Consider the following 16292-nt stretch of genomic DNA (forward strand, 5'->3'; position numbering starts at 1 on the left):
GTGCTCTACCTTGAAACACCCAGCGCTTCAAATGTGTCCATCTTCACGTATACTTATTTAATTTATGTCTCCCTGTATCATAAAAAAGAAATGATTTATGTAAATATTAGCATATATTCTGCAGCAGAGAATATATATATATATATATATATATATATATATATATATATATATATATATAAGAGATTTTTTTTTTGCAGAGGATCCTGTGAGACAGCTTTATTATATTATCACATATAATCTTGCCCCATGTAACAAGGATGTTGTCAATAACAACAATAATAAGTATTCATGCATATATACGTGCATATATACATGCACATATGAAACATTGTGATAAGATATGAATATATGTTGTCAGGTGGAAATTTACGTGGGTACGTCTTGATTCGAAACATAATTTTCACTGAATAAAAATGATGCAAATAGTGGTACCTTCCTGATATTCTTTAGTGGGCTTAGGGATGTCAGTTTTGGCTTGATTCTATATTTGTACTAATATATACTCATCTTTAGCCAAAAATGATTTAATTCTTTTTGATGTGTTGCATCGTTTAATAAATAAATACTGGTCATTCAATTGTAAAAGAAGTAACACAATAAGAGTTTGTTAATTTTTAACAGCCGAACAAAATCAATTCACAGATTCTAAGACCGATTATATTGAAACATTCAGTACTTTAAATGTATCATCACTTTGGTCGGCTCCCTCCTTTCTTGGGCACAGGTGTGTTCCTCCGGGGATCGGGCATATTCATCAAACCAGGTATAGGAGTACTGCATATACACCTCTTTGTATTTGGCAAATTAATGCACTCTCCACCTGTATCTCTACACGTTCCTGATGAGCTCTTTCGGTCAATACAACGACCCCAACGGTATCTGCATTTAGGCCTTTCCGTCTCGGCAAAAAGAAGACATATTGATGAACAGAGAAGAGCGGCTTTCATAATTTGCAACCCCATCGTGACTTGAAACCTAAAATGATAGAAGCTAGAAAATAGACATGTAAAACGATCAATGTATGGAACGAAAATTGTTACCTAACACCCATAATGTTATCAGTGCAAGACAAATTACGTTCTTGTGGTGGAGATGTGATCTTACGCCTGCCAGTCAGATTCCACCAAGTTAGTTCTCATGTGGGATGATATTTTCTCACCCATGCGACAGAGAAATCTGCTTGTTTTGTTAACCTTACTTTTCTTGTCTCAGTCTAGTCATCTCAGACCAGTCGTCTCAGTCAAGGTGTCCACGCGCTCAGAACTACTTTTTAAAAAAGAAACCCTTGTTGTCTTCTGCTCTGCCTGACGTAGTTGTACTAAAATCAAACGACAACAACAACAGCAACAAATCTATAACAAAAACGTAGTAACTTAAGGTAAATCCCTCTTTGAGAACACACAATAAAAACCATTTCGAGAGAGACAAAGACACAAACGCACACGATGTCGAACTTCTTGGTATTATGCTATTTAGTTCCACACAGCATGGTCAATTTTATCTATATACAGGCCTAGCTCAGTACATTTCTCAGGTCAGCGTCATTAAATGTAGTTAAGCTACCTGACTAGTTTTAAATGCTTTGTGTGAAACAAATTATATACTGTCAGCTACATTTATGATAAAATTCTAAAGACTATAGACCTATATACATTTCATAGCCTCCCAACTCTCTTAGCACCTACGGAACACTTAGTAACAGCTAGAAATGTGTTATATAAACCATGCGTTATTCTAATTTTGTTAATCATCTCCATTGTTTCCCCGGTTGAATAAAAAATATAACTACAATATTTAAAGACAAATAATGCACTTACCAGCCAGAAGGAATCATTTATCCGTCAATGTCTTAATCCATAAGCAAATTTCACTGTAGCACTTGCCATATTTCCAGGACAGAAAAATAAATGTTTAAAGAATCCGTGAACTTGAAAGTTTAGCACATGGTTATCCGCTAGAGTCCGTTTTTGGAGGGTCTATTATACACGGGGGTAATTTTACAATCAGTATTAAGGACGACACAAGTATGTCACACAGAGTTTCACCTCCTCCAAAGAAAAGACTATTTATATACGATAGTGACACAGATCTCTAATTACCCATGAATAATCTAAAGAAAGATGTTACTCTTCGTTACAGCTTGTACTAAGTATAACTACAGTAGAGCTGAGTAGCCAATATCGTTTTATTATTTACAATATAACTTTTCAAAATTGGAAGTGATGAAAATAAAACAGTTTCTTGTAATAAATATTAATTATTTATTGTCAATTTTATATAACATCCATATAATAAATGTGATAATACCTCATTATTATTCGACGTTTTATGTTGTTATTTTTCTTTGCTCACGCGTATAATACACAGTTTATACGGTCACACCACAGCCCTCACTAACATATTTATATTCATGCGCCGCATGTAAACATTGGACGTGAACACTAGTGCAGAATTCTTATTACTTTAAAGGAAAATATTGGGTGAGACAAATAATATAAACCCTTGACTGAGATTTCCTTGTCTCGTTCCAAACCCAACATAGATTCTATATATCTCTGCACCAGTGGCTTTGCCATCGTTCCTGGCAACTGAGTGTACGAGAAATAAGAATATAGTAGTACGACAAAAATAATCTAAATTCGAGTGGTCATTTAGGTTTCGAATCTGGTACCTCAGATCACATAATTCTTATGATCATTAAGATATATAACGTTTTAGGTCATATTTGCACAAATAATACGAATAAAAACGCTCGAGCAAATGAGAATAGCACGTCTGTTTTATTCTCCTTTGTGTAATATCTATTTTCATCAAACTGCAAACATAATTCATACGCAATTATTACTGAGGAATCTGAAATAATCCTTGCATACATACATATATACATACATACATACATATGGAAGCTGTGGTGGCACAGTGGTCACAGTGCCGGACTCAAGACAGAAAGGGTGAGGGTTCCAGTGTTACTATTGAACCAACTTGGGTAAGTTAATGCGGTGTGTCCTTGGTTAATGCAATTTACTCCAATTGCCTCGGCACTTAATAACCTACTTGTATTGCTGCGCCGTAAATCACCAAACCATACATACATGCTATTTAGTGAATATATATATATATATATATATATATATATATATATATATATATATATATATATATATATATATATATATATATGTAGCAAGGGCATGAAAGAAAACTTGAAAAGCCTAAATCCGTGGAGAATGACCCCTCTTTAGTGCAGAAATCGACATGTAGTTGCAATGTATGATGTGTATACTGAAAAGGTATAAAGGACTCACAGTACTCATTCAGTTCCCATAGTAAATCTATGCAAACACCATGATGTTACAAATTCAATAACTTTATTTTTCTGAGTGCTTATGAAAAATAAATGAGCCGCGGCATTTTCTGCACCTAAATGTGTTTGAAACATGTGCTTTCAATAATGTTCTAAAGAGTCAGGTACTAATTTCAATAATGAATATTCCAAACTCAAACTGTTAAAGAAAATTCAATCAATAGAACAAGATCTCTATGTTTTTTTCAGTTACAACTAGGATAACCTCTCAAAAGACATTTTTTCCTTAAAAAATAACTTACATTGTTAACCAATCCTGGCCAGCGAAACTCATATATACTCTAATTTATTTTCACCCATTTCCAGGCTGGTTCCCATGTTTCCATATAATTTGTACCGGTTGTCCTAAAGATATACTGAATATAAACATAATATGGGTATGAGCGCGTTAGATGACATATTGCAGTTCAATCTTTGAAATAAATGAATTTAATCACATTTATGAGTTTTTGAAACCACTTAATACTCAAGTCACTAAAGTACGCATAGTCACACATATTACTTGTATCTAAATTCAGAAGGTCCATATGCATGCGCTGATTGGTAGAGCACACATTCTTCCCGTCACAAAACCTCGTTTTCGACAAAACTCCTTCCGGTCAACGCAATATAATCTCTATACAATACAAGAGCCGTACAACGCCAACATAAAGATGTGTATTTACTGATGTCATAGCAGATCAGTCATGAATCAACTTTCCTTCTGAATCAAAATGGATACTCACAGCAAGCTCAGTTATTGAATCAGTGCGACACTATTCTGACTTTAAACTATCAAAATATACGAGATATATGTTTAAGCGGTCATGAGAGACTTTGAGGAAGACATACTTGGCAAATGAGAGATTTTGAGGAAGACATACTTTGCAAATGAGAGATTTTGAGGAAGACATACTTGGCAAATGAGAGATTTTGAGGAAGACATACTTGGCAAATTTATGGAGAGATATAAAATTGGTAATTGATCAGATACTATGTATTTTCATAATGTTTAATGCTAATCAAAATCTTCCCCAAGGGAAGACATCACTTTCCAAAACGATTCATTTACGGTCGACGAAAAATGAAAAATTAAACTGCTCTTATGTTTGATTGGCAGATGAAAGCTACACATAATTAAATAATGGAGAAAAAAATCAGACTAAAAGCTGGATCTAACTCAATCTGTTTTGTGTTGGGGTGAGAACCGCAAACGTTTATTTAAATAATCAATAAAAGAAAGTGATTTGACCTAATGATAGGCTAAAATCTAAGGATGGCAACTAACTGTATCGAGAAACAATGCCGTCGAAGATCTCGAATACAACTATACACTAAAGTATAGCCCATGACAAGTTAGACACGTATGCGTAGTAATGTGACTGTATAATGAAAATGCTGTTGGGTGATATCATTAAAGATATACAAGAACAAGAACAACAACAATTACAACAACAACAACTACTACTATTATAATAAGAAAAAGTACAAAAACGATAGTTCATATAATTATTTAAAGAGTATTTAAATTGAATAAATTGTCGTAAATATTTGCAATACTGATAAGACTGCACCTGGAGTTTGTTTAAGTTTTAAAAGTTGCATATTTAGAGAATTCGGTGTGAGTTCTTAGTTACAGAATCTATGAGAGTTCCATATGTGTGCGTTCTATATGGTTCATCCTGGGTTGAACTCAATAGTTTTGGAGAGCGTTTCAATCGAGGGTTCTAGACATGTTCGAAGCCTCGTCAGTGCATACATTGTATCCATACCTATACATAAAATATGTACATATAATTACAATGCCAAAGGATGTAAGAACAATCTGTCAGTTTTGCGGTGGATGAGCGATTGGTATTCCGGCCTCAAGATCAGATTGTTAGGAGCTCAAATCCTGCCAAGAACAGTTTGAGCCGCCTGCTCCGTTGCCGCTTGGACAGGACTCTTCACTTTAATTTCAGCTACACGACATAACCTTTGATATGCTGAAGTACCTTTAAAATAAAACCAATTTAAACCAAGTTACTTTAAATTCAAATATACTGTATTCCGAAAAATTTCCACATTCGAGTAACCGTTGACAGCATTTTCAGCCATATTTTCTTTTGTTGACTCATATGCTATAGAACCAAAAATAAAAGTAACAAAAACAAAAACTATGAAAAGGAGGATTGTGACGATGATGTCAGTAGTACGGCGTTATTGATGCCAATGTAGTGAGATACGTAACATGTAAATTTTAAGAGTTAAACAGTGGATTATATTTCATTTGTTTTTCAATGTCATGAAAATGAAAATCTTTATATTGTTTACATGATTTGGAAAGCATTAAAATTGTGATTACGATTTTTACAAAAACATCATATATGCCTGAATAAGAAATGTTACAAATCATGTTTGGCATACGAAGAAAATATGCGTTCTTCTCCATAGAGAATATCTGCAAAATTTCTTATAAAATTTTGACATATATGCAAATGATAGCTCATTTCGCAACACACTGCAAAGTAGACTTCATTAGGGGAATTACGACAATGTAAAAAACGCTAGCTTCGCTTGGTCATTTTTACTTCCTGGACATCAGAGGTAAATCATAAAAAAGAACCGATAACTTTCTTTTTTACATTTAATATATTTAGTTACTCATTCATTGCAGTTTCAGAGGCTGTTATTGTCTAATGTAGAAAATTTTGTTTTCTCTATTTTAGTAATTGCTGAAAATAATGTACTTTAGAATAATTCCGGCTAATTTTCTGAGCGCATTGGGGCAGTTATTTTCGTTAGCTGTTAGCTTTGATCATGTACAGTTTCCACAAGTACAATGTAAAAATAATATTTAGTCACCGTACACGAAGGTAACATAGAAGTAGGCCAACATTCTCTCCATTGTGCATGCTGCAAATTTAAACACCAGCCACTCTCCCAGAAGTTAAATATATCTGTACAGCGCCGCCACTTTTATCATGGGCGGCGAATTATATCCGATGGCTCTTTCTCGACTTGATGGATACGGCCGAGAAATAGTCTCTAGGTGATTCAACAGAAGCCCAATCACAAGTAACATTTTAGAAACAGATGGTTTCTCCAAAAACATTTAACAGCCTTCGTAGGTATAATAGATGATGATTTTATTTTATTGCTTAACAGATGTTTAAATTTTGAATCGTTTACTTAAAGTAAGTAAAAAAAAATAAAAATTAAAAGTTCAATCAACGTGAATGACAAATCTGGAGGGCATTCACGGAAAAGGTACAATGATCAGGAGGAACCTACACGTACATAGGAGTGTCGTGATGTTATTTTTTACTGTTACATAATGGACATGATTACAAGAATCTCTACTTGCGCCAACCGTCCATCCTGGACATGGGCTTGAAATGCTTTAGTAGAATCTACAATGACTAAACTTTGAAGTGGCTACCAAACTTTGAAGTGGCTACCAAACTTTGATGTGGCTACCAAACTTAAACCAGTGTGTCTTTAAAATAAAGGTTGCTTATCAAAGATTCCATTAAGAAAAATGTCTCAAAAGTAAAGCATGAAGTTTCAAGTTAAATAAGCACTACTACCGAATCAACCACATAATAGATATATAATTATGAAATGAATCAACGCAACAATTCTACTAAAGAATCCCAAGTAACAGAGATGATGAAATATAGAAGTTAACTGTAACGGGTTGTTCCTGTGTCAATGGCATCCTTGTACACCTTCACCGATTTTGTGAATGTTTACAGACAGTAAACTAATCTATACCGACTGCACATGCTTTAATTTTTGCATTATGTAAACTGAATGTAGTGGGGAGACATTTTTTAATTTAAATTAGCACATATTTCAAATACATGATTGCTTGTATGAATTTGATGATTAGAATGCATTATTAGGAAACACTAGTTTAAACAGTGGAATTGAAGAGCAAACCTACGCATGCGAGTTGGACACCGAAAAATGAAAAACATTTAAAAATATGCTTGGTGGAGAGAGAGAAGGAAAAAAAACAGAGAGAGAGAGAGTATGTTACCAGTTTCGGTGTCAGTGCAGTGTGAGCTGCTATCTGTGAGAGACTGCAATTGCAGATTCAAAACAGCAGTAATAAATAAACTACTGTGGTAAACATATTTTTCGTTGTCTTTGGCATTTGAAACTGTAATGGTAACGTTTTGACTCAGACTCGTATCTCAGTTTTCTCATGGATGTTTAACCTTCATTAACAGCTCGCAGAGAGGGGGGATATATTTTTAGGTTTTAATGCGAATTATTTGTTTCCATCTGTATTAATTTTACTCAATAACAGGCAAACAATTTCGCTATTCGTTATGCCCTGGACTAAACTGATTATCCAATCCATATTTTTTAAGTTTTCATGTAAATATAAAATTTGGGAATATATGATGCCTGTCAACAAGCAACGTTATGAAAACTTGAACAGTAACATCACAGTGAGGCATGAACTATAAATCAACTTCAAAAAGTGCATAAGAAATAAAATGAATTCAGGCATCAAATAGCTATTACTTCACTCTTTGAAAACAGAACCATGCTTTCCAGAAATTAAATTTTAAGGAGGGGCGGCATATATCTTCAAGTGCCTTCTCACAGAGCCCCCCCCCCCCGTCAGGTCAAGATCACAAGATTTGTTATAGAATTCAACACAGTAGTGTTCATCGGAAATTTAGAGCACACTTATTTTAGAAGGATATTAATTTCTCACATATCTACTGTATAATAAAAAGACTATACATACATACATACATACATAGGTTTATGTTATGAGAAAATACGAAATTAAGTAGGGTATGCAAGCAAACTAGAATAGCCTACAGCCTTGAGAAGAAACTACGCCTTCGAAAAACGTCTGCTACGGTTACAGTAATGCAGTTGCTATACATGAAATGTATATAAAACTTTGAAATAAACTGACTATGAATAAATTGATGGATATGACTGAGTTAGATCATGAATTTCATCTCAGTATTTTAAATGAAAGACTATAATCTCATTTATGAGGTTTTTTTAAAAACCACTTAGGACTAAAATCATTCATGTCAGCCTCGTCAAACTAATTACTGGTATTTTAACTCAGCATGTTCTTGATCTTGCTTTGATAGTAGCATAGCACACATTCTCCGCATTCAATTCCATATAATTTATCGAGGTCAACGGGTACAGCTTCCTCAGTTGCAATTCCCTATTGGTTAGAGCGTACGCCTTGGATGCGGGAGGTCGCGGATACGAAACCTGGCCGATTCATCTCAAAGACTTATAAAAATGGTACTAGCAGCTGCCTCGGTAGGCCCTCAGCGCTACGAATGTAGTGTTAGGACTGGTGGGCCTGGTGTCAGGATAATGTGACTAGGTAGAACATCATACTACATGTCTGCGGTATGATGACCCAGGGTTAGACATCGTTATAAGCTGCCACACTGCACACTGGAGAGATATCACCGAAAATGTGTAAAAGCTACATTATAAGTCCAAATCACACACACACAAACAGACACATATGTTGTATTTTTTGTCTAGTGAGGATTTCAGTCAAACGCAATTGATCGGTTCAGAAGTATTTTTATTGGACATACATCAGGTTGCTTATGTTTGTGTATTATTTCAAAAGGAGACTTACATACGGTCTTTTTATATTACATTAGAAGTACTATTTAATTATTCATGTCAGTACGACTCAGTATTGTGCATATCCGGTATGTACTTGTTTTGTTTTATAGATTCAGTGCAGTTATTTCTTTCTTGGCTATGACTCCATGACATGGAAACTGGCGGTGTTTGTCAAACCAAAGCTATCGTTAGAAAATACAAATTTAGACAGCGCAATGATATTTTTAATGGCACTTATGCGCATTAATTAAATGCTCATATGACGTAAACAGGGACCGGATGCTGGGGTATCGTAAACATCAGTATATGCTCATGTGAAAATAAAGTTCAAGGAGGTAGGAAACTAGTTGGTATGGAAATGTCTTCTGTCAGAGTAGAAATCCCGATTAAACACAATGGTTCCGAGTTTAGGAAATGGTTTTACGTCCAAAGAAAGAGTTGTTTAGGCAACTATGCATTTAATTAAGCATAGATGATAATGATGGTACTGGCGTCGACGATGTTGTTTATGTTTGATCGCATTGATGATAAAGGAACACCCCGTTAATGGTTGCACGGGTCTTAATTACGTAATGTTATAATTCATATCCTTTCTGTTTTACATATTGCAAATGTGCAGGTTCAATAGAACAAAGTCCATTTCTCTTTCGATATGAGCACATTTCTAAGCTTCTGCACAAACATAACAAAATGGAAACGTGTATCAAACGATGGATAAATTGCTATTTCAAAGTCAGTAACGATATTTATTAATACAAAGCGATATAACTTACTGTATAATAGTGATTCTATCCTGTACGCTACTGACTGCAGATTTAGCAACACACTTCAAAGTGGACGTAATTGGGGAAAACGAAATGATGAGGAATGGACTAATTGGATCAGGTGGTGTCCATTAGTCAAATTTCATTTATTATTTATTTTGATGTCAATGTACCAAAACTAAAACACCGATGACCAACACCTTAACAGCCCAAAAAAACCCAAAGGAAGATCCCCCTCCCCATAACAAGGCAAACAATGACATAAGGTTGCGCCACTAAATTATTGTCTGATGTCGGTGTAGTCGACGTGTCAATCACAGACCCTTGCCGACATGATCATGTATGTGTATTTTATGTAGCCACCAGCCAGCCTATGCTGACAAATTATAAATTACGACAAGAATGTTTCAAAACCTCTTTCGAATTCTCATTCTTAGCAGGATGACAGTATCTAGACTGGAAACTATTCTCAATAATTCTAATTGGGAGTCATAAACAATGTTTCAAGATTTACTTCAATCGGATTTATGTTAATAATGGAAGATAAGTTTCGATAGTACTTACTTCGTGTCCCAAAAATTGAACTGAGGTATACGATTAGTGCAAGGCAACATATTCATTGCAAACTGAGAAGATATCCTACCTCTTCTGATACTCATTTCCTATGGCCAGATAAATATATTTACGACACGTAGCGGCCACACCATTCCTAACTTGTTTACTAGAATACCCCTTTCCTGTGCGATTCAGTGCAGGGACTGGGTTCTTATGGTTCAATTTTAGTGTAAAATAGAGATTTTTCCTGGATGAGAAAAATGCATAATATGACTAGAGTTGTTTGCGATTCTTTTTCTTCTAAACACATATCTACTAGCCCTTCTTCGTGTGTGTCTCATCACAAAGCGCGAAAGAGTGAATATATCGAGCCCTATTTACGCAATGGTAGCCACTCAATGTTGTTGTGCCTCTAAAGGTAACTGACACATTTATTTGATGGGAAAAGTGCTCGGTCGTTTCGGTCAAGTTGAGAAATAACTTAGAAGCAGTTATAGGATTGATTTTCATGCGTTTGGTAATTAGCCACCGGCGGAGTGCTCTACGTATATTACGACAAAAAGAGCCACCAAGACTCGATTGAGACTTTACGGTATAAAAGTACTATAGAAAAAGGTTTTCTTTCGCAGCGCATTACATATGTTTCTTTCTCGACTTAACAAATTCTTAACAAATTTAGAATTGAAGAATTGCACTAAATCTTTAGAAAGATAAACCCTGGTAACACGATTTAACGATGAATTTACAGGATTAAATAAAAAATGTAAAGAATTAAAAATAATGTAAAATTTATACAATATGAAATATGAAATGAACAGATATACAATCCTGAATATTGTAGGTTAACTGCTAATTTAATATTACATGAAGTAAGGATTAAAAAGGTCACGCAATGACAACAGTGTTCCTACTGTTACAAAGAGGCATCAAGGTTAAGAAAACTAAGCCGTGCAAATGATGCAGTTTAAATTTTAACATTACATGAACATTTTTGCATTTAAATCAGCACATCATGAAAAAGAAAATGTTTCTTTGTTTTTGTCCGTCATCAAGAATTCACAGTAGGAAGTAATAAAAACGTGGAATTAAAGATAAACCATTCACGTCCGATTTAGGATGAGCACAAAATGAGAAACATGGTGAAAAGTTCGTGATTGCAGCGAAGAGAGAGAGAGAGAGACTCTTACCAGCAGCTGTGTAGAACAGTGTGATAAATGATGTTACCAATCTCTCTTTATATGCAGTTTGTACAAGATTGGTACTGCAGATTCAAGAATGCAGCATTAAATAAATTGACCCGGAACGCAGGCGTGGCATCGTCCTTCAAATCTGAAGCTATTATCCTATATTTGGTTTAAAAGTCTGAATCATGTCTCATGTTTCTGATGACTGTGTTATCCTCATTAAATGACGTGTGTATCGGGAGAGAGAGAGAGAGAGAGAGAGAGAATGTGGGCATGAGAAAGCCATTCAAATTGAACTTACATGAAGCAACCTACAATAACCTGGTTCATCGTAACGATTAGGTGTACACTTTCCATGGAATTTAAATACAGTGTTCACAATACCAATGATTCTAAGGTTGCAAACGTTAGTCGAGACTCTGTACGGTGCCAGGGCAGACACGATTGTAGGATTCGAAGCCTTACCCTTTCCCTTGCGAGATTGACACACTAACCATTGAGCCACCACGGCTCCATCACCTGAAAGGATGGATAAAAATGTTCACTTCAGAAATCTCCAACAGATACATGCTGCCACATATAGCCATATCATGCTCCGAAAGAGATGGTGTTAAATGAATAAGAACAACATCAACAACCACAATTTATAATTTAGTATATTTGTTTCTCAAGCGTCGCATCGCACGGTTGGTAAGTTTGCATTCACTAATGGTAAAATATTAACATATATTTGGAACACAATGGAAAGTACAGAAGTACGGAAAAGGTAAATCCCATCCAACCCACTCACCCATACACTCACACAAACAGCTGAGTGTGCCTTGGAAAATGGCAGACAGGAATAATGCAGGTAGACTCAGGCAGCAGGCTGATGTCGGAGGAAGGTCTGCGGAAGAGAGACAAATCGAGATTTCCAGGTAAATTTGAGGCCTGCATCTACCAGCATGGATTGCTTGTGATCGCATATGGCCAATGATTATTAATGAGATCCCTACCAGCACATTAGAGGTGTTAGAACAGGGGATGTACATCCATTTACCCATTTACGAAGATAGCTTGGTGTTCCTTCATCATTTACCAGCATATGGTTATGAGACAGAAACGATGAACTCAAGCTGCCCCTGACATCATCGGTAAATGAATACAAGTTAGCAACAAAAAAAAAACCAAGACTTCTCCTGACCCATAGAGACGAGAAGATCAGCGGTGTTGGCATTAGAGTACGAACTGAAAGGAAATGGTCAGTGAGCCAAACAGTGGACCAGGCAGAGTGCAGGCTAAGGGATAAGGACATTGTAGGTTCACCAAACGTTAGGAACAAAAGACTAGGGCTAAGAACAAGGCACACAGTGAAGAATTCGAAAAATTATGAAAAGAAAAAGATTGTCCAAGATGAAATCCTTAGAGCAGAGGAGGAATCAAGAGCAGCAAAGGCTGTCAAAATGGGGATCCATGCAAGTTGGACTAAGTGGTCACTGTCGGATATGCAACTTACATGGACATATATATGGATATGTGAACCATTGCAGTAGCAGTTTCTGTTACGATCGATATATGACCTCATACCATCACCAGCCAACCTAGTGAGGTGGAAGCTGTTTGAAGATCCATCATGTCAATTGTGTCAAGGAAGAGGACCAATCGCTCATATATTGCTAGGATGCCAGGTTGCGTTGGCCCATGGACACTACAATTGGAGACATGACAAAGTACTGAGGGATATGGCGGATATCCATGTGAAATTAAGACTGAAAGAGAAAGTCTCAAAGAAGGTAGGTCATCAGTGTATCAAGCTTGTTAAAGCGGCACAAAAACAAAAGGCCGCAGCGGAGAGAATGAAGGACTTTTGCAGGAATAAATAAATCATGGAAGGTATAAGTCTACTTGGGCAGGAAGCTGATATTTCCTGACGTTATCCATGCATTCCTTTATCATGGCATTGTCATCCGCTCACCAGCTGCCACGAAAATGATATTGGTGGAACTTACGATGCTGTTGGAAGACAGGATAGAAGAGACTCATGAGAAAAAGAGGACGAAATACCAAGAGCTGGTAGAATATTGCAGGGGCAGAGGATGGAAAACAGGGTTGTTCTCTGTGGAAGTTAGTTATATAGGTTTTCCGGTCCAGTCAGTCCTGAGGATGCTCAGTGCAGTGCAATAAAAGGAAGGCACACAAGAGAGCTGTACAAGCACTGGATATGGCTAGCAGAGAGATCATCTAGTTGGCTCAGAGTTGAAAACAAAATAGCCAGCCATCACAGACGGGTAGTAAGTGATCACCACTGCCACCCGGCTATCTGGAGTGTGTTCAGAGATAAGGGGCAAAACACCAGTAGATGATGTCTGTGTTTCGCCAACTGTATATATATATATATATATATATATATATATATATATATATATATATATATATATATATATATATGCCATCATTTGGGCACCAGTGTCCGATATGCAACCACTGGGGGACTAGCCCTTAATTGCGAATTTTTTTGTAAGTATAGTTTTGTATAGTTTTGTTAGATTCTATTGATTAGCTGTTTGATCATGAGACGTTGGTGTTGGAAAAATATTACTCAACAATTGTAATTAGCCAATTTCTAGGAACGTACGTCATAATGCAACCTATTCTTGAGGCTTTACGATGTCATGGATTAGTTTCGTATGTTAATTTGGGTCAGAGCAGAATAAAATGTTCTGCTTTGTATAGGAGGGACTAATATTCTTTTATAAAGGGAGTAGTTTGGAAGGGGTCATTCATTTATTTTGAGATCCTTTTTAATGCCGATGTGAAATCAGTGTGGTGGAGGCGCACATGTGAAATGTTGCTCATAGCTGTGTTTAACTGACCCGGGGATGGAATCGGGAACTATTTCCCCGCGTTAGTTATGTTCTGTATTTCATGGTCTGAACAACTAACGTTAGTTTACGGAATACTAATAAGGAGAAGCCGTGCTCTTGCGATGTTTGTGGTCATTGACTGATCAGAAGAACAGTATATGTCGTCTTGGCGCGTTATATTGACAACGGCCGTTATCTTGAAGTCCTTGGAAATAGGGGAAAACAAGATATTTCCAGCTCAAACTTTTAATCAGCTGGGGCACGTGATAAACATATATATTCAAACACTCTCTCTCTCTCTCCCTCTTCATCTCTCTCTCTCTCTCTCTCTCTCTCTCTCTCTCACACACACACACACACACACACACACACACACACTTATTCAATGTAAATAAAACTATAGTAGTTTAGCAGGAAAATAAAAAACACCTTCGGATCAATTGTCGAACTTAGTACATCATTAACTCCAGCTGAACGTTCTACACCTGAGGTATCCGTGGGTATGTGAGAAAGCTTTCCAGTGGCTTCCAGTTCTTCATGGGTTTCTCTGGCTTCTTCCTCCACAACTTACACCGGCCGCAATGTACAGCATATCGTGCGCTGAAAACCTTCAAAACAAGATTAACACAAAAGCAGCAAGAACAAAATTTGAATATATGTGCAATATATATAATACACCAAAACTTATTCTGAAAATAGAACATCTGCATGGATATTTGATCAGTACTTTTTAACAATACCTAATATTTCTAATTGCGTAACGCTATTTGCAAAATTTATAAGAAGATGTATGCAAACCTCAGCAATGTCCTCACTAAACCTATGCAATTTTGTACACATAGCACGTTTTATTTTTTTCTTTACCCACCTTCCCATTTTTTTCTGGATTAACCACCATCCCGGGTTAGACCCTTTAACAAAGCAAAATTAGCTTACGATAACCAACCATATCAAGTTCTATCCGTTGGTACAACGAGTTATATACTTTGAGTTGGTTAGATGTGGGTCCTCATTAACTTTCGAAAGACCTAAAAGACAACATTACTTTTAATTTTGAAAATAAAATTTTGAATTAGGTTCCCCTGTTAGTTATTTTCACTATTGTAAAAACAAAATGTGCGCACAGTGGGTGTTTAGGATTAGTAATCACCTTAATTGAGAGTTTTATTTTTGACCTATTTACCTTTCTTTCTTCCTTATAAAAATAGCGAATATTTGGTGACCTTCGCTCGAAAGGGTTTCTAGGTGTTTTAAAGAGTTGTTGTTGTGTTCTGTTTTACGTTGCGTGAGCTTTTCTGGGTCAAATTTCGAGAGTTGTGTTTATTTGTCATATATATATATATATATATATATATATATATATATATATATATATATATATAATAATTCTTTATTTCAGACAACATAGTCCATACATCTAAATTAAAGTAATAATATAAAGTAAAAACTTTGTAAACATAAAAGAACATATATATCATACGTACAAGTATAAATATACATCTACACGATTAACTGCGCCCTGCATAGTTAAGAATGAAATTAAGTGGCACATTTAAAGAGTAATTTATTCCATATGCTAATAATTTGAGAATTTAAATGAATGTCATATTTCCAAAGAATTTTCAATATACAATATATAATCTGTAAACATCAGAGAGAGAGAGAGAGAGAGAGAAATGAGCACGCATGCACTAACTGTATATAAATAAAACACGACAAATAAATGCAAGAATCAAGTCTGCATTTATTTATTTACTATTATTATTATTATTAGCAGTAGTATTAACTTTATCTTAGGTAGATATTATTATAATATTTGTGTTTGTGTGTGTCTGTGTTATTTGGATTTTTAATGTACCTTTACAACATTTCCAGTCATATCGCTACAATGCCCGAGTGTGGCAGTTTATAGCGATATCTAGCACTGGGGCATCGTGCCACGGTGTGACGTTTGCACGTATTGGGGTGGGGTTCTTCCAATAAA

The 16292-nt window shown here is 35.7% G+C and overlaps 1 protein-coding gene across 8 annotated transcripts; it reads right to left on the minus strand.

Annotated features, from left to right (window-relative positions):
• Positions 1–204: 204 nt before the first annotated feature.
• Positions 205–12027, minus strand: LOC149793082 (uncharacterized). 8 transcript variants are annotated; one of them, XR_016422710.1, is made up of 3 exons: positions 11767–12027; positions 7371–8779; positions 205–978 (listed from the first exon to the last, which is right to left on the minus strand). XR_016422710.1 is itself a non-coding variant. In XM_089966982.1 (2 exons), exons 1-2 carry the CDS (start codon positions 11793–11795, stop codon positions 693–695), a joined length of 315 nt encoding a protein of 104 aa, XP_089823108.1. In that variant the 5' UTR covers positions 11796–11810; the 3' UTR covers positions 433–692. The 8 variants fall into 8 exon arrangements, 1 of the variants encoding a protein (XP_089823108.1); XR_016422708.1 differs by lacking the exon at positions 11767–12027 and adding an exon at positions 11469–11723; XR_016422711.1 differs by lacking the exon at positions 11767–12027 and adding an exon at positions 10370–10461.
• Positions 12028–16292: the final 4265 nt, after the last annotated feature.

Source organism: Sinohyriopsis cumingii, chromosome 8 (genome assembly GCF_028554795.1).
Source record: "Sinohyriopsis cumingii isolate HCF-2022 chromosome 8, ASM2855479v2, whole genome shotgun sequence".
Classification (NCBI taxonomy): Eukaryota; Metazoa; Mollusca; class Bivalvia; order Unionida; family Unionidae; genus Sinohyriopsis; species Sinohyriopsis cumingii.

What these genes read in the sequence shown, in the direction of transcription:
- LOC149793082 (XM_089966982.1), bottom strand. Translation starts at nt 11,795, where the DNA reads ATGAACCAGGTTATTGTAGGTTGCTTCAT. An exon ending in GTTATTGTAGGTTGCTTCAT is followed by an intron (nt 979 to 11,766) that starts GTAAGTTCAATT and finishes CTATCATTTTAG; the next exon opens with GTTTCAAGTCACGATGGGGT.